Raw genomic sequence first — 19,992 nt, 5'->3', positions numbered from 1 at the left:
AGACGACGGCCGCCTGTGCGGTATCTTACGTCTTATATTGGTAGGAGAGCAAACATCGGAGACGAAAGGGAAGCGAACAGGAGTTGTAGCACGCACCGAAAGTCTCCCTTCGTCCGATCCTTCCTTACTTCCTGCCAAAGACGACGGCCGCGTTGTGCGACATCATGCGTCTTGATTTGGCAGGAGAGCAAGCATCGGAATCGAAAGAGAAACGATCCGGAGTTGCAGTTTGCACCGAAGGTTTCCCCCTTTCCAATATTTCCTTGCCTCCTACCAAAGACGATGGTCGCCTGTGCGACGTCTTACGTCTTAATTTGGTAGGAGAGCAAATATCGGAACCTGAAGGGAAGCGCTCGGGGCTGCTCCAATGACTACATCCTGGACGCTCTTGACGTATATCGTCCTGGCGTCCAGTATCAAGACGCTCGGCGTCCTGGGATTTCCTTTTAATGGGTCTGGATTTAGAAGTCTGACGCCAGCCCCGTCTGGGTACTGCGTCGTCCAGAAGACGAAGAAAAACACTTTAACCTCGCCTTTCCTATAGCGAGGGTGAGCGTCCTGGGGATCGTCTACAGGTACGCTCGAGGGGACGACCTTCCCCCCACCCCGCTGGGAGACTAAAAACCTCTCGCCTCCCTTCGCGGTCGACTTTCCTTCTCACAGGGGTTGGTGAGCTTGGAAGAGGTCTAGGACTAGGAGCACGACAAGTCCGAGCGGCCGCACCCTCCACTGCACTTGCACTAATTTCACTATTCACTTTAATATCTCTCATATTAGACCATAATTTATCCCTGTCTTGTGCCAGGGATTCTACCCGTTGACCAAGGGCTTGAATGGCCGTCATCATGTCCTGTAATGATGGACTTTTACCTGTTTCTGACAAATGGATTTGGTAATGATACAACAGGAGGAGGATCATAGGATTATCGAGGGATAGTAGAGAACTATCTATTCCTTGACTGTCTATGGAGGAGCGAGACAAGGTCTTCTTCGCTCTCCTTATCCTATCCTTCTCTAATTTACGCACATAGCGGTAATATTCAATCCATTCAGTCTCAGGCAAGCCCACACATTCATCACATCTATCACCTATCTCACAAACTTTTTTTCCTCTGCATTTACTACAAATAGAATGAGGATCTAAAGAGGATTTAGCAAGTCTAGTCTTGCAACCTTTCACACACATTCTCAAACTTGAAGCAGAATCAGACATGATGAGAAATCAAAAAGAGAGATAAAAAACAAGCAAAGGTCAAACCAACAATATCGAAACGAAATCAAAATCCAATCAAGCGAAAGCCAAAGCCAAAGTGTACTTCACCAAATAATACTGCAAAAGACACGGGCTATAACGAGCGAAGTTCCAACGATGTCACCGTAGCGGCGGCAGGGAAGATCTGAGGAATAGTTGGTATGGTGCTACGTACCTGGTAGAGGGCGCACAGGTGGTGCACCTGACTACCCAATCGGCGATTGCCGCGAGTTTTGAAATTCTGCCGTGACGTCAGGGACGTAAGCTATATATATAACTACCAGGTGAGTTAGATGTTTGAAATTCTACTTTTAACAAATTCTCCACAGGTGTCGGACTTTTCGGTGTTACTACCATGAAACCTCAGACAGACTACTGATGATAGCTATAAAAGGGAATGGGATAACTGCAAAGAAAAAAATTCTACACCCTCTTAAAATGCAAGGACAACCCAAAACTGTTTCATGGGAATCCCTAAGATCCCCAGCCTTTCTGTACACCTCCCACAATTCCTGGTCAGGAATGGAAGAAGGCAAGAACTGCAATAACCTCCTCTTCCTTTCTTTGGTGTTCACAAAGACCCCTGGAAATTAGGTGTAGCCTATCAGTAACACTAACAACCCTGTTGATTCAAACAACTAGGTTCAAAACATTGTATAAAAGTTCTCCTCTAACACTTTCTACGCAAGTTCCATCTGAGAAGAGTGGGCTAGTAGCATCAGCAGTAGCGATCCCAATTATACTTGTAAAAAAAACAGGTTAATAGAACATCAGAGTTTAAATTAGGATGAGTTGTCTATTTTTATGATATGTATTTACACATACATCAAAATAATAATCATGACCATTCAACATGTCAGGGATGTTTCACTTTTACAAGTAGTGCTCAAACTGTTTTGAAAGGGATTTGGCATTCAGTTTCTCCATTTAATTTCAGTGTTGACACTAGAAAATGTACGCAATGTTTGTACTTTGTGTGAGGACATACTTAAGTATAATGTATGAACTACTTACCATATGGTGAACCCATTAGGAAGAAAGCTTCTGGTTTAAAAATCAGTTTTGGATATATAAGAGAAGGCTGTCCAGTTCCCTGGCCTCCCATGACATAATTTATTGATGAGGAGATCGACTCATTACTATGTCGTTCATGGGGACTAAACTCTTCCTGCGGAAGATAACCAAGAGAGAAATTACAAATTAAGTAGTCATTTTTATAAATTTATCTCCATACCTTAAACGAGTTAATCCTCACCAATGACACAGAGCTGCCAAGATAAAATAGAGAAATCTATTTAGGAGCATTCAATCCCACATGGAATTTTTGAAGTTAAAACGCTTGAAATGCAACTTCATACCTTCCAGGATGTATTGTTACTAAAGGCAAGTCTCAAAATTTACACTTTTTCAAAAGCAAATATGCATTTACTTTTACTCACTAATTCTCATCTTTTTCCTTTTTCTATGTAAAAATCTACCAAATGTTCATTATTTATTTCTACAGTTATGTTTATAACTGTAGTGTGTATATATACGTATAGATATATAATATATATTATGTTATATATATATATATATATATATATATATATATATATATATATATATATCTATATATTATATATACGTATATATATATATATCGAGCATTCTAATACTACACACATCCTGGAAGAAAGTCATATCATGATGCATTTAAGCAGCTTTCAATGAGTCATTTTCATTATGACATTAACTACGTGCAGGAAACATCTAACAAGGGCAAGCAGGTGAGGTATTATGGTAATCAATAACAAATGATAGTCAATGAAACTGAATACTATATGCAGTCACTTTCAAGTGGTACATGGATTCCTTTAATATGTTTCTAACTTTCCAGGTATTACACCACACATTTCTGCTAACTTCTGCTTTGCTTCTTTCAACTATAATCTTTATTGCATGATATAAATATGTAATAAAATTATATGTATATGTTAGACAATCTAACAAGAAATTATCAGAAAAGGATAATTTCCTCATACTAAAACTGAAAACTACATATGAACATGGCAGTGCTTCCCCAACCACTATACTATAGTGACTACCCAAAGTATCTGACATCCTGATAAACAATAAGCATCTGAAATTTTTAGAACGTACTTTCATATCACTATATCTGTCATATTTATTCTTTAAACACTTCAAGATGTCGTAAATTTCCATTTTTCTTAAAAATAGTGTAAACAAGAAATATGGAAGTTTCATCCTAATTACTTCTCAGCTCATTTTCAATATAAAATTACTGGATAATCCTACATGAAAAATGATAAAAGAGAGTAGCAACTAATTTAAATTAAAATATCTGCAAAATTAAGGAAATGAGTAACAAACCATACCTTTGATATTGGAGATTCCTCCCCTTCTTTTTGCTCTTTCTCTTCATGCGACTGATGCATTAGAAGGTCAAAAAGAATCACTGATCCTAGAGAGTGACCACCCAAAGAAACCAGACCCTTAAAGGAAGGGTTTCTCTCGCAAAATAAGTTGAAGAGCCGATTCAGTTCAGATGCCACTGTGTCCATGATATGCTGAGAAATTTTTTAAAAATCTATAAGCGATAACTAAAACAATCTGCATATTGATTCATTTTATAATTACAAGAAATAGTATAATCACATAAAAAATCTCTTCTACAAAATCTTTTTCCAAACAACCATTACAGTTTACTACCTGTCTTTTATCCAAAAAGATACTATGTAAAAATATCCAACATTAAAAACAATCAATATTTCTTGGCTTAGAACAACTTTATACACACTAAGAAATGCTATTTTATGGTATTTTATTTAATTCCCAACTGGACGAAATAAAATAAAGAATGGATATCACAGAGGTTATGACAAGATAAGTAGGATGAGTGAGCTGCTCAACAAAAGGTAAATTCCTTCTGCTAAAGGAGCTCCAATCTGTGGCATACAGAGGTAAGCACTCCATGTTAAATTTTTTATTACTAGTAGTACTGTACAAAACATACCATTACTTCAAATAAAACAAAAGATTAAGTGAAGCAAGGACTGGATGCATCCATCCCATGACTATTAGGGCTGAGTAGATAATATTTCTGGGCTCAGCTCGTGTCGCTGCGCGAAATATCCTTTAATCTATTATTTCTAGGGTAAATGTACTAACACATACCAGAGAATAAATAAAATAAAGAAAAAGGTCAGTATAACTGACTCGCTCACCCTCCAAGAGGGTGTCGGTATGAACACTAGGCGAGTGAGACCACTACCACGAGCCAAATACCAATAGAAATCTCCCACAACAAAAACCCTCCATGAGGAGAGCCGACCCACAGAGTGAGCAGCTCGTACTACTACTACTCCATCCCATGCTGCCGACTGCTGCGCCTCTGGTGGTCATCCTTTTCAGTTAGCGCACACGAGTCACACGTGATATTTTTCTCTCTGTGTTTTTTGTGCCCTTTCGTTGGATTTATCTATGATGGAGCGTGCAGCTATTGCAGCAGCTAAGTTAAGTACTCAGTATTTATGGTTAGTTGGTTTTTTCCGGCCCTCAGTCAGTATTTGCCGTTTTTTAGGTATAAATACGAACTCGGGGTCGGAAGCATGGCAGCATAGTTCTGCCGCGTGGTGGGTTCGTTCTCGGTCTCCCATACCTAGAACATCCCCTTATCTATATACGCATCTATATTTATTATCCATTTTACTTAGGGTACTGTATACTCAGGTTTGTCATGCATGCATGTCTTTTACCTTATGTAGGCTTTTCTTTCCAGACCCTAGTTCCCGGCTCTTAGTATCGGCCTCTGACTAGCTTTGAGTGGTAGACTTTCCTTCGGGTTAGTCGTACACTCCTGGATTTTTTCTCCTACTATATTGTTTTCTTTCTTTTATTTTATTTTATTATACCATGTATTTTGTTGTGGCTAGGTTAGTTAGGCGTCTGGCTTAGCCTAGGTCTGGCTCCTTGAGCCTATGCTACCGCTCATCAGTTCGGGGCTTCCCTATAGCATCTCTCTGATCAGTCGGTTTTGGCCCAGTAGGTCTCCATGCTACCGCTTTTCAGTCAGTTGCTTCCCGATAGCATCTCTATGATCAGTGGTTTGGTCCTAGGCTTAGTTGTCTATTTTAGTCTTACCGCCTCGTGGTCACTACGCGATCACGAGACAGCCAGACGCCTGCCCAGTCCCCTTCCCCCCTCCTCCCGCTCTTCCATAGAGTCGGGGGAGGGTGGGTCGGTCTGCCCACGCTCGCTCCACATACCCGAGCATGCCTCCCTCTCTCCCCCCAGGCGGAGGGGCCAGGGAGACGGGACAGACCCAGACTGGACGTGACCTCTCCGGCTTCTCGGTACGGCCACCGGGTGGTGATGGGTGGGGGGTGGAGGGGTACTGGCCTTTACCCCCCATCCGTTGCTTCCTTGTCGCTCCGGTTCGCTCGAGCCTGTATGTCTCCTCGCTCTTCCCGACCTTGCTAGGACTCCTTTCCTGATCGGAGTCCTGGCATCCAGCGGGAAGATGTTAGTCCACCCAGTAGAGTGGACCGGAACATACAGTGGGTCCCTGCTAACCTTACCGCATTGCTGAGTTACTAAACTCCGCTACGCACTGGACTTGGTCCGGCGTTCGTTTGAGTTTTAGGTTTAAGGCGTTATTAGATTAACTATAAGTTTATCTTAAGTACCTTAAACCTTTTCCCCCCCTCCCTTCCCTTACATGTCTTACCGGATATCTCCGGGATTATAGCCTATTCAGGCGAGGCAGGGGGGGGTTATGCCCAAAATTTTTTCTGAGCTCCGGCATGCAACGGAGAGTTCAGTTCTTCTGTCCTTTAGCCTGTAAGTGTTATTCTTTAAGATACTCATGTATCTTCCCACTTACAGGCCACCAACTGTGAGCATCCGGGATGCGCTGCCACACTTCAGGACCCATGTGGACACGAAGTTTGCCGGTCCCATGCTCCATGCGCGAGCTGCACGGGGACATCCAGGTCTGGTACCATGAGACGTGTACCATAGTTACGATCTGGTGAGCCAGCTTTTAGAAGGGGTGAGTATCCCATCTCCGGTAGCTGCTCCGCTTCTGTTTTAGTGCTTAAGTTTTCATCATCCACTTTAACTTAAGGCATCTAAGTTTAAGTTATATTTTAAGTTTTAGTTTTAAGTGATTCTTAAATCTAATCTACGCCCTCTCTTCCAGGCGCCGGCAGTGAAGGATACCGCACTGGCAACCCTGCGGGCCTGGGTCGGCGGTTTGGGAAGAACGCCGCCAAGGGTATGCCCTACATCTTGGAGAATGCAGAAGCGGTTGGCGCTGTTAATCTTCCCCGGAGGCAAGGCGACAGGATACGTCGACCCAGTAGAGGCGGCCCCTACTATCGCCTTCATCCAACAACAGCTGGCTGCCTCATTAACTGATCAAGACCAGGATATCTCCACGGACGTCGCGACTCTAGATATTAATGTGGAACCTATGGTAGGTGTAGACGACCTGTTGGTCGAGGTAAGTAGGGTGGACACCCAAGGGTCACCCTTGGGTGTAACTGTTTCTTCTACTCCTGCAACCTCTCCATCCTTCCAAGGCTTTACAGGTGATGAATTATATACTCCTCCTGACGCTTCGGTTAGACCTAAGGTCAAAGGTCAAGCAGTGAAATCCTTGACTAAGACGTCGTCGTCGTCTAAGAAGTCGACTTCGGGCGTCATCCTCCTCATGTAAGTCTTCCGGCTGCGAATCCCGGAGCAGACAGGTCTAAAGCTTCTAGCTCCGGCTCTAAGTCCTCGAGGAGTAAATCCTCCAGAGAGAGATCTCGCACCCCGGCAGGGTCACCAGTTCCGCTACCCTTGGTTCCGATTCAGAGCCACCCCTCCACCTCCGCAGCAGCTCCGGCCTTGGACTCCAATGCTGGCCTGTTGCAACAGGTGGGCGACCTGGTTGGGTCCCTAAAGAGTAGCATGGAACAAATGATCTCTCGTCTGTCGGATAGGATTACTTCCCAAGACTCCATTATAGCCGGACTGAGAGAAGCCCCTCTAGCCTCTCCTCCACTTTTCCAATACGAGTGGAACTCAGCTTCCTCCGTATGACTCGCTACCTCCGTTCTCGATGAACAATCCATGGAGAGTAGCTTCATACGCCCCCTTCCAAGACGGTCTCATTTCCATACCGGAATTCGGAACTCGAAGGATAGAGGACTTCGAGTTCTTCCCGGAAGACCTCCAGCCTCCGTTCATAGGCTACGCAAGGCTTACAGCTTCAGCCATGGTTCGGGATGATAGGGTACCAAAGGAGACAGTCCTCTATTCACGAGACCAGGCTCAGAGAGAATGGTCTCAGATGTTTAGAGGACATGGATTGTTCTAATACCAGGATACAACCTTTCAAGAGTCCCTTTACCATTTTCACAATGGATGAGAGTACCCCGCTCCCGTTCCTGACAAAGATCGCGAGGTCTACCATCCCAGCGGCCCAGAAGGGGGAACCCATGCCTCAATTGAAGGAAGCAGATCCCACATCTCCGTTGCTCCCCTCAGCCGGAGAATTGTGGGAGGACTTGCCAAACACCTTCTCAGCTGGCAAACTCAAACCGGACTGTGCTATGGAGCAGTTTGGTGAAAAGCTACCCAGGCTCCCAGATGGCCTTATTCAGGCTGAATTTGACGCGAAATCGCGATTAGCCAGATCAATTAACTCTATGGCTATGTCCGAGGTAGCAACCATAGCTTATGGCTCAGAACCGCTTTTTAAGCTCATGACCAAAGCCCTGACTCAAACGGTACAGTCGGATATGTTTGAGTTTGCCACTGCTAGAACGAATTGTAGGAAGCATGTCCTACAAGAGGCAACCATTCGACATGAGCCGAATAGGATTACTCTCGTCTAAACATCTGGGGAGCATCTCTTCCCAGAAGCTATGGTGAAGGAAGTCCAGTCAGAGGCTACGAGGCTGAACCAGAGCCTTAAGGACCGTTGGGGCCTTACGGCTAAGAGGAGACAAGACCTAACACCTAAAGGTAAGGACAGAGGAAACCTAGGCGTTTCCATCCTTACCAGAAAAAGCAGCCACGCTTTCCTCAGCAAGTTCCAGCGGTGCCCTTAGTGCAAACAGCCCAACCTTCCACCTCTAAGGCTCAATCACAGCCAATTTATGTGATATCCCCTCAGCCTCAGCCCTCCACCTCTTACGCCATCTCTCCAGCTACAATCAAGCCTTCGAGAGTCAAGCTTCACAGAAGTATGACCGCTCGGGTAAGGGAGGCAGAGGTAAGCGTTCCTTTCGTGGGAGAGGATCGGGAGGCCCCTTTAACAGGGGAAAGCACTTCAGAGGAGGCCGAGGCGGTTACCAGAACCAATGAAGAACTTCAGGTAGGAGGGAGGCTGTTTCACTTTCGCCACCGGTGGAACTTCAGCGAATGGGCTCAGAGCATAGTGTCAAAAGGCCTGGGTTGGAGCTGGTTGACGAACCCACCTCCATCCAGACCTTTCCGTCAACTTCCTTCCAAAGAATTGACAGAGTACGCAGAGGACCTCCTTCAGAAAGGAGCTATAGCGAGAGTCAAGAGATTAAAATTTCAAGGTCGCTTGTTCAGCGTGCCAAAGAAAGGCTCACAAAAAAGAAGGGTAATCTTAGTCTTGTCCCCGCTTAACTTAGCCATCCGCTGCGACAAGTTCAAGATGCTCACGATCTCACAGGTGCGGACCTTACTTCCCCGTGGTCCGTCAACCACCTCTATCGATCTTACAGACGCCTACTATCATATCCCTATTGCAAGACACTTCCGTCCGTATCTGGGTTTCAAGATAGGAGACCAGGCATTCTCCTTCAAGGTAGTTCCCTTCGGACTCAACGTGGCACCCAGGGTGTTCACGAAACTAGCGGAAGCGGTAGTGCAACAACTCAGATCACAAGGGATTATGGTAGTAGCGTATCTCGACGATTGGTTGATCTGGGCTTCAACAGTCGAGGAATGCAACAGAGCTACACTGAAAGTGATTCAGTTCCTGGAATATTTAGGCTTCAAGATAAACAGGACCAAGTCAAGGCTCACTCCAGAGTCAGACTTTCAGTGGCTGGGCATTCAATGGAATCTATTCTCCCATACTCTGTCGATTCCATCAACCAAAAGGAAAGAAATAGCGAAGTCAGTCAAGCAATTTCTAAGTCACAAACTGGCGTCAAGGAGAGCTCAGGAGAGGATCCTGGGTTCTCTCCAGTTTGCATCAGTGACGAACGTCTTAATGAAAGCCAAACTGAAAGACCTAACCAGAATCTGGCGCTCACGAGCAAATGTCAGGGCCAGGGACAAACTATCCTCAGTCCCTCTGATTCTAAAGAATCGTCTTCGGCCGTGGGCGAAAGTCAAGAATTTGTCAGTGTCAGTACCCCTTCAGTTCCCTCCACCAGGGATTACCATCCACACAGACGCGTCCTTAAGCGGTTGGGGAGGGTATTCACAGGTCCAAAAGGTTCAAGGAACTTGGTCACCTCAGTTCAGTCAGTTCCATATAAACGTACTGGAGGCAATGGCAGTGTTCTTGACTCTAAAAAGGTTGCGCCCACCAAAGTACTCACCACATAAAGCTAGTTCTGGACAGCGCAGTGGTAGTACATTGTATAAACAGAGGAGGCTCCAAGTCACGTCATCTAAATCATGTGATGGTAGCCATCTTCTCCCTGGCAGACAAGTTCAGTTGGCATCTCTCCTCCACTCACATAGCTGGAGTGAGAAACGTCATAGCAGACGCGTTATCCCGATCAGTGCCCCTAGAGTCGGAATGGTCACTGGACAACAGTTCGTTCCAATGGATCCTTCAAAGAGTCCCAGGGCTACAGGTGGATCTCTTCGCATCTCAAGTGAATCACAAACTTCCCTGTTATGTAGCCCCCAACCTGGACCCTCTGGCCTATGCCACGGACGCCCTGGCTCTAGACTGGAACAACTGGAAGAAGATTTATGTCTTTCCCCCAGTGAATCTTCTTATGAAAGTTTTAAACAAACTCAGGACGTTCAAGGGTCAAGTGGCTCTAGTAGCCCCAGACTGGCCGAAGAGCAATTGGTATCCCCTAATTCTGGAGCTGGGCCTTCGTCCTCTTCGGATCCCCAATCCCAAGCTCTCCCAGTCAGTACAAACGAAGACTGTGTTCGCTTCCTCAGGGATTCTCAAAACCCTAACTTTATGGATTTCATGAAGTTTGCGGCAAAAAGAGATGCGAATATTGACCCTCAGAATATTCTCTTCTTGGAATCCGATAAAAGGGATTCAACTTTGAGACAGTACGATGCTGCTGTCAAAAAGTTAGCAATCTTCCTGAGAGAATCTGATATTAGAATCATGACAGTTAATTCAGCTATATCCTTTTCAGATCCTTATTTGAAAAAGGTTTAGCAGCTAGAACGATTTACGACAAACAAGTCAGCCTTGAAAAAGATATTTCAATTTGGGTTCAACATAGACTTGACGGATTCCTACTTCTCGTCTATTCCTAAGGCATGTGCTAGACTTAGACCTTCTGTAAGGCCTACGTCAGTTTCATGGTTCTTAAACGATGTTCTAAAACTGGCTTCAGAAACCGACAATGACACATGCTCGTTTATAATGCTCTTAAGGAAAACCCTGTTTTTATTAAGCTTAGCTTCAGGAGCAAGAATTTCAGAACTGTCAGCTTTATCCAGAGATCCGGATCATATTCAATTCCTTCCCACAGGGGAAGTACTACTTTCTCCGGAACGTAGCTTTTTAGCAAAGAATGAAGATCCTTTGATGAGGTGGGAACCTTGGAAGGTACTACCCCTTCCACAAGATGTATCTCTTTGCCCAGTTACAACCTTACGAGCCTTTCTGTCCAGGACCTCCTCATCCTCATCGGGTCCCCTCTTTAAGAGGGAAAAAGGTGGTACTTTATCCATTAAAGGCATCAGGCAGCAAATCCTGTACTTTATTAAGCAAGCCAATCCTGACTCTTTCCCGAAAGCACATGATGTTAGGGCAGTAGCCACCTCAATTATTATTTCCAACACATGAACTTCGATGAGTTGAAAAAGTATACCGGATGGAAATCGCCGACAGTGTTCAAAACGCCATTACCTTAAGTCCTTGGAAGCTCTGAAATTTTCAGCAGTAGCAGCAGGAAACATAGTTTCCCCTGATTCTAGTTAATTTGTAGTAGAAGATTCAGTCCTCCTTTCTACCTGCTTCACCCAACAGTTCGTCTATTCCTACCGTGTTCATTTACATTCACCTGGTGTCTTAGCTGCTTTTATGATGATGTAGTGGGTGCCCCTTAGTTTTTGCTAGGGACACTCACAGATGATTATGGATTTTGATCTCATGGATGTTACCCCTTATTTTTATGCTAGGGGATACATCTCATTTATAATGGTTACGGGTTTTGTATATTAAGTCATATGCATTCCTTATATATTATCATTGTTGCTTAATTTGTTCATTTGACTACTCTAATTGCTATTATATTTGATACATGCCTTTACACAGATACCATTTTGTTACATGTAAGCCATTTACCTCTGTACATATGTAAATTACCTTAGGATAAGAAACATGTTTAGAATTAAGGGTAATTTAAGCATATTTCTATTTTGTATCACTGTGTATTTGTATCTTTTTAGCAATTATATTCTTTTTTATATTTACTTTATTTTTATTTGAGACCTATTCTGATTTATTTTATTACTTTTGTTTACAATCTTGTGCTATTTCTCTGGTACGATTTCGCGCAGCGACACGAGCTGAGCCCAGAAAAGGGATTTTGACGTAAGGAAAAATCTATTTCTGGGCGATTGGCTCGTGTCGCCAGCGAAATCCCACCCTACCCTTCCCTTCGCCCAAGATTGTCTGCTAACTTCAGGATGGCCACCAGAGGCGCAGCAGTCGGCAGCTCACTCTGTGGGTCGGCTCTCCTCATGGAGGGTTTTTGTTGTGGGAGATTTCTATTGGTATTTGGCTCGTGGTAGTGGTCTCACTCGCCTAGTGTTCATACCGACACCCTCTTGGAGGGTGAGCGAGTCAGTTATACTGACCTTTTTCTTTATTTTATTTATTCTCTGGTATGTGTTAGTACATTTACCCTAGAAATAATAGATTAAAGGATATTTCGCTGGCGACACGAGCCAATCGCCCAGAAATAGATTTTTCCTTACGTCAAAATCCCTTATTTAGGATAGGAAGGCTTTCCCGAAAATCTTAGGCTATGTTAAACAAAGCGTTTGTGTAGAAATGATTTATTACAGGGATTAAATGGGTGATGATAACATTACATATAAGCCAATATAAAAGTGCTGTTACAGATGCTTCTCTGATGAATGCCATCTTCTAAACTGATTATAAAATCAGAAGTTAGCTATATTCTTGGGAAGCTTAAATTTAAAGTCAGTGGCCTTTGTAGGCTTGCTCTATATGTACTATAGGGGTTTATCATCTTAGTTACTTAGAAAATAAAATTTTAAAAATAAGTACAAAATTGCAAAAACCATTACATATAGTATGTTGTTTTCAAAACTGAAAATATATGATAATTTTCATGATACAATTAATTATTTGGATACTTACCTATAGTTAAAGTTAGTTTATATCTTTGTGCCATTAGGTGCTATTGGCAATCAAAATAGTAAAACAAAATAACACTTGGCAAACCCACTATGACTGCCTCTCTAATCACCTGTTTCCCACAAGGTGGTCTTGGAATGTTTACATCTGTCAGAATTCTTCGTGACCACCCACTTAATCTTATCACAAAAATTCTCATTACAGGCAGCCCCCGCCTATTGGCGGCCTTGGATGTCGGTGATCCAGTTTTAAAACACTTGTCTAGCAATGACGATAACTGGATTTTTGGCGCCGATACGCTCCGATCTCTGGTTATCGGTACCGATACCCACTTAACAGTGGCGCCCAATAAGCACTGTTATTGTAGATTTTTAGTTATTGGCGATTTTCAGTTATCGTCATCCCATCGAGAACAGAACTCCTCCCCCGCCCCACACCCCAATGACTGGGGACTGCCTGTACAGTGGTCCCCCCGTATTCACAGGGGATGCGTACCAGACCCCCCCTGGAATAATTAGAATCTGCTAATGTTTGGCACCCCTATAAAAATGCTAAAAACAGCCTATTTTGTTAGTTAAAACTCAATAAAAACCCACTAAAAATGTTTATACTTGGTTTTTTTAATATAGTTTTATCACAAAAAGTGCATTTTATGATGAAATTGATAAAAAAAACCAGGATTTTGTGGATATTTCTCTTAGAAAAATACCGCAAATGTGCGAATTTTCCGCGAATAATGCGGGGAAACGTTCCCAAGAGAAATCCGCAAATGTGTGAGTCCACAAATCCAGAGAACGCGAATACAGGGGGTCCACTGTATTTAGAATGAATCTTACCTACTGTCGAAATAGCTGACTACCACACTGAATGAAGATGGTGGGTTAGTGCAGTCAACAGGGTAAAAAGAACTCTATCTCTTAAAGTATTAGAGACTCCTGTGCTCGAGTTGACTGCCCACAACTGACAGTCCAAAACTAAAGACAACTACCACCTTCGTGCTCCCAAAATTCAACAGTGGGATTTCCTAACAACTAACAATACGACAGAAAGCAAGTTACTATCATATCTGATTCAGGAAAGGTGTCCCTGCTGCAATGATAGGACTCAGGGCTTTACAATTAATGCTAAACTTGAGCATTTCACAAATTATATGAGACAACAAAAGTTACATCTCCCCCTGAGCTGCGTGACAACCTTTTCTAGTGAAAGGTTTTAAAGGAAATAGATATCCTTACGGTACAGAAGCCATGAGGATTATTTGCAAAACTGGTCAAGTTCAGGAATCAACTGTATGTGTACTGACTTGAGCATTCTTGGACCAAGAAGTGTTTGGTCTCCTATCACCACAGATAGTAAACAGCTAAATCCTCCTCTCAAAGGTTTATGTCTATCCAGGTAAACCCTAAGAGTTCTAACTGGACATAACACAGCTACTTCTGGCTTGCCTACCAAAGCAGTTAAATTAAGCACTGTCACAAATTTGGGAAGGGCTTTAACTTCTAATATTTTCTCTAAGCAATGAAAGAAAAGAGCAAAATTGCTACAAGAACAAAGCCACATACAAGAAAGGACTTGATGCTCACTATCACACTTTGCCACAGCAAGAGCTAAAAGAGAGGGTCTTCAAAGTTCTTAAGTGCTGCTTTATCAAAAGGCTCAAAGTGAGGTTGTGTTAGAATCTGGAGGAATTTTCTTATATAAGACTAGTATCTGAAAAGATCTTTCCTGATTGGAAGAAGACAAGGAACTTCTATCACTAGGAAAGGAAGTTAGGGGAACCAATCCCTTTGGTGCCACCAAAGAGCTATCAAAATCACCCTTATGTTCTGTAAAGCTCACCACTTGAAGCAAACCATAAAGGTCTAGATTCGACCATTCTGAAGGATGGCACCAATTGTCCATGCCTGAGGATCCTGGCATGGAGGGCAGTAAACTGGGAGAATTGTGTTTTGGGCATTGTGAACTGACTGGTGTTGGGTCACCCCAAAGGTTCCACAACTTTAGGTAATCCTGAGGAAGAGGAGACTTATCTGACTGAAGACTTGCCCTTTTCTGCTGAGTTGGTCTTTAATAACGATGTTTTTCGCTAGGGCAAACTAAGGTAAAGGAATGATGTTGCAGAGGTCTGTTCAAAGGGGAAGGAAGATTCTTTGCTAGCATGAAAAATATCTCGATCTGTGTCTTCTTGTCATCTTATGTAAGAATCAAGAGGTTGAACTCACAGAAGACTGCAATCAAATTGTCTCCCATTAAATGTTCTGTTTGCGTAAGACCATTCCAAACTGCCAAAAGTTGTAGGTTGCTTACCTTCCAACTCCCTAACATCAAATGTTTCTTAGAATGGCCCTCAATCTGCCTCTGAGACATCTGAGAAAGGTGTAAAGATTCTTGAGGTCTACAGGCCAACCCATTAAAGTTCTCAAAAGTGGTAGAAAATTGTCTACCTATCTGTTGGAAAAAAACCCAAAGAGAGCGAGCTCATTTTCATCCGCAGATAACCAATTGCCTGAATATGAAAAGCATAGATTAGTCATTACTGAACAAAATGGCCAGCTCTGAGGTTAAACATACAACATACTTCTTCACTCCCAAGGTCATCAGAACCAAATTGGTGAGAGCTAACCAGTCATCCAAAAATGATAGAACTACTTTGATACCAAGCAGATTAATCCATCCTGCTAAAAACTCCGAAACACAGGAGAATACTTTCCTTTGACTGAAGGTGTACCGATGAGGAAATAAGTGTCCTACATGTCAACAGTAAACATCCTCTGCTCTTCTGAAAGGCTGCCAGGACCAAACTGAGTGACTCATTGAAAAGGGAGTAATATGAATAAACTTGTTGAGACTGAAATGCCCATGGCTCAATGGATTCCTTGCATAACAGCTGTCCAATCTACCCCTTCAACTCGCAACTTTTCTGCACAAAGAGTGTGGAGAGAAGGATATCCAGAGATATCAGGAAGTTGATAGGGGTAAAAATAACAAAAGGTACAAAGTATCTTTCCCTGAGAACCATCAATACCAAAGGTTCTTCTTGATGCTTTTCCAGACACTTGAAAAATCTGCACACAGCATCCTGAGGATTCACACAGCCTACTTAAGTGGGAGTTCAAAACATCAATCAATTATGATTAAGTTTTTCACATAAATGTGAACCAGATCACTACTGAAGCAGAACTCGAGATTGGTTTGGGAAAGTTTACATAGAACTTACATGCAAAAAAGGCTGTAGAGGCAAGACTCTAGAGGGAAGACTTCAATGGTAGTGTTAAGAATTTTCTAATCTCCTTATTCGAGACATCTTAAGTGGTGGACTTAAACACTTAGGGGTTAAGGAGACAATGATGGGACAAAGTAAAAAACAGCTATCAACGGTCGAGCAGAGCTACTTTATATGATTTGTACACAACTGTTCCTTTACTTTACAACTGAGCTGTAAAAGGAATAAGAAAAATCTCCCACTTGCTTCGGAAGTAGGTCTATCAAGGAGAGGTTTTAACTCTGATGCATCAACAAGAAACAGCCTCTTCAGGACTAATATTTAAAACTATTATCATCATCCTTCTCTCTTATACAGGCAGTCCCAAGTTATTGGGGGGAGGGGGGGGTTCCATTCCTGGGGGTGTGCCGATGAGCGAAAACCGCCATTAACTGAAACTCAGTGATTTATGGTGCCATAATGAGGCTTACAGGCATTGATAACCAGTTATCGGTGCCATAAGAACCCTTATCATAAGCACCCTTAAGGAATGCCATAAGAACCCTTATGACGCCAATAACCAGAACTTGTCCTGCTATGGTGCCATAAATTGCTGATTTTATGGGACTAGGCAAGCGCCATAAAACCGGATCGCTGATAACCAAGTCCGCCAATAACCAGGGAATGCCTGTATATATCTACATACATACAAACATATCTTCATATCCATGCATAATTGAGCTGTGTTGCTAAGAACAAAATACCAAATTCAAAAGATACTTCCACCTCACAATTAGCCCTTTAACGCCGATTGGACGTATTAAACGTCAACGAAAATTGTCTGTTGGGTGCCGAACCGACGTATGGTACATCGACGAAAAAAAGTTTTTTTAAAAATTCGCAGAAAAATAGTTATAGGGCTACTAGGCAAAAATTTTTGAATCAGCACTTTGGGGGATGCTGGGAGCTCACGGATCAAGGCATTGTTTTGTTTACAATCGTTAACTAGGCGCGCAAGCGCGAATTTCTTTCTTCTCGCACTAAAAAGCATCAGCGACACATCTCAGAAATTATTTCATCACTTTGACATAATTTTTGCACCATATTAGCCGTTACATAGAGTATTATATAAGAAAATGTGCACAATTTCATGTAGAATACAACAAAAAACAACTCATGGTTGTAGCTTTTATCAGTTTTGAAATATTTTCATATAAATAATATTAAGTGCAAAAATTTCAACCTTCGGTCAACTTTGACTCTAACGAAATGGTCAAAAAATGCAATTGTAAGCTACAACTCTTATATTCTAGTAATATTCAATCATTTACCTTCATTTTGCAACAAATTGGAAGTCGCTAGCACAATATTTCGATTTATGGTGAATTTATGAATAAAAACTTTTTCCTTACGTCCGCACGGTAACTCTTCCAAAAAAATCATACATTTTTTCATCCGATTGTCGTAATGTTTGCACCATTTTAAATTAGCCGTTACATAAAGTTTTATATATAAAAATGTGCAAAATTTCATGTAGAATACAACAAAAAACAACCCATGGTTGTAGCCTTTATCAGTTTTGAAATATTTTCATATAAATAACAATAAGTGCCAAAATTTCAACCTTTGGTCAACTTTGACTCGACCAAAATGGTAAAAAAAAACCAATTGTAAGCTAAAACTATAACATTCTAGTAATATTCAATCATTTACCTTTATTTGCAACAAATTGGAAGTCTCTAGCACAATATTTTGATTTATGGTGAATTTATGAAAAAAAACTTTTTCCTTACGTCCGCGCTGTAACTTTCGAAAAAATCATAAATTTTTTTGTCCGATTGTCGTAATGTTTGCACCATTTTAAATTAGCCGTTACATAAAGTTTTATATATGAAAATGTGCGTAATTTTATGTAAAATACAACAAAAAACAACCCATGGTTGTAGCTTTTATCAGTTTTGAAATATTTTCTTATAAATATGTAACGATAAATAGAAAAAATTCGTCCTTTGGTCAACTTTAACTTGACCAAAATGGTTGAAAACTGCAATGTAAGCTACAACACTTACAGTCTAGAAATATTCAATCAATTACCTTCATTTTGCAACAAACAGGAAGTCTCTAGGACAATATTTTGATTTATGGTGAATTTTTTAAAAGTTTTTTTTTATGTCCGCGCGTTACGAATTCATGCATCATATTGTGATAATATTTTCTCTGTGTTGCTTTGATCGTTTTGCAATTTGTTATATACCAAAATCATCGCAATTTAATGTATAATACAACGAAAAAATAATTAACTCATTAGCTTTAATCGTTTTGCTCACAGCACGATTTGTATACAATTATATATATAAACAAAAATTTGCACTGTCATATATTCCAATATTTATATATGATAATGATATTTTTTTCATTTCTGATGGTTGCATACTAAATTTCAGGCAATGACAAAAAAAGGAGCCAAAATTAACTCTTAATCTTGAAAATTAAGTGTGCTGTGATTTTTTTTAAAAAACTTTTTTTCTGTTTTGGTGCTCACTCGCGAACGCCGCCAGCATACGGGAGACACTTTCGGAAATACCGGCTCGGCGTTTAAGGGTTAAGCCAAAGTACCTCACCAATTAGAGGAGTTTTTGCTTCCTTGGTCCAATAACTTGAAACTTGCAAGTTGAACAGAGGAAGGTGAAAAAAATTATATTGTATCTAAGTCCTAATCCAGCTCTAAGCAGCTCCAAACACTGGAAGTAGTTGCAGTAGCATCTGAGACCCAGAATTAAAAGTTAAGCTTCCCAGATCGCCTGTAGTTTAGATGAAGCCAGCAACATGCTGGCACATCATCTAGCTTCGTTGGTTCCCAAGAGCTTACTCTACAAACACAGTTGCAAGTACAATACATGTTGGTGCTAGGTGCACAGCTAATTAACACTAAACAGTTTTCTAGCTTTCTCCTTCAACTGTTCATCCCTTTCCCAAAGGCTCTACTTCCATGATAATGCACCTTATCATAATCAATTAACTTCTTACTTGTTTTAACAGGAGCTGACACAGAAGTAAACTAAAGAGTGCCAGTCAACGGAATCATCTTTGGCAAAAGGAAGTGAAAACGAAACAACACAAGCTGCACCTCTTAAATAAATACTAAAGGAGAACCAATCAAATCACAGTTGAAACCCCTCAAGTCTAAACATTGGCACTGAGACGGAAGAAAATGGCGCTCTACAGATGATGACAGCGAGGCAAAAAAACACCAGAGAAGGTAACATACCACAGAGCATCAAGAGATTTCAAAGAATGCCGGTAGTGAGTTCTGACAGTTTTTCAGAGAGGTCAGCAGCTACTATTGCCACCCTCTATGAGACCTCTACTACTCACCCTTAGCAGGGAAAGAGGACAATGTACAATGCCAACTGCTTGGTGTAACGAATGAATAACTCCTCTAAAGACAATGCAGATTCACCTCAGTCGTCTTCAGAATATAGACATGACTCTACTCCCTGATTCCATTGCTCCATCAGCCATATCTCAAACTTTAAGCAGGTGTCAACAGACATTGATTTTCTGCCAGTTCTCCCTTTGATACCTAAATGAAGTCTGTTTTTAATATACTATACTGGACTAACGACAACCAATAATACCATCTACCAAGTTCTCAGTGAGGTCTTGCTTTGATACCAAGATAAAGTCTGTTTTTAATATAATGTACCATACATACAAATGCCAATATGTAATACTATCATACCAACCACAATATTAATTAGTAAGACAGATACAATTAGAATATCACAGCAACATAAAAATTAAAAAGCCTCAAAATGCATTTTGTGAAATTACCTACGTAATTACTACAGTCACAAAATCTTGAAGAAAGGAATTTATTTTGAGATATCACCAAAACCAATAAAGCACCAATCAAAAGAGTGATGTATAAAGTTATACCAGGAGAGATGACCTTGCAAAGCAAACTCA

General features: G+C 41.6%; 1 protein-coding gene across 4 annotated transcripts in view; it reads right to left on the bottom strand.

The window, feature by feature from the left end:
- The window catches only part of LOC135220477 (phospholipase DDHD2-like), a 171,278-nt gene that overhangs the window by 63,292 nt on the left and 87,994 nt on the right, over positions 1-19,992 (bottom strand). For all 4 annotated transcript variants that reach the window (XM_064257607.1, XM_064257606.1, XM_064257604.1 and 1 more), the window contains 2 exons: positions 3,631-3,822; positions 2,267-2,420 (listed from right to left, as the gene is read on the bottom strand). In XM_064257607.1, coding sequence (XP_064113677.1) covers positions 2,267-2,420; positions 3,631-3,822 — 346 coding nt within the window. The remainder of the gene's footprint in view (positions 1-2,266; positions 2,421-3,630; positions 3,823-19,992) is intronic.

Source organism: Macrobrachium nipponense, chromosome 2 (assembly GCF_015104395.2).
Source record: "Macrobrachium nipponense isolate FS-2020 chromosome 2, ASM1510439v2, whole genome shotgun sequence".
Classification (NCBI taxonomy): Eukaryota; Metazoa; Arthropoda; class Malacostraca; order Decapoda; family Palaemonidae; genus Macrobrachium; species Macrobrachium nipponense.
Note: the sequence above shows the minus strand (reverse complement) of the source record. Positions and strands in the feature narration are given on the sequence as shown.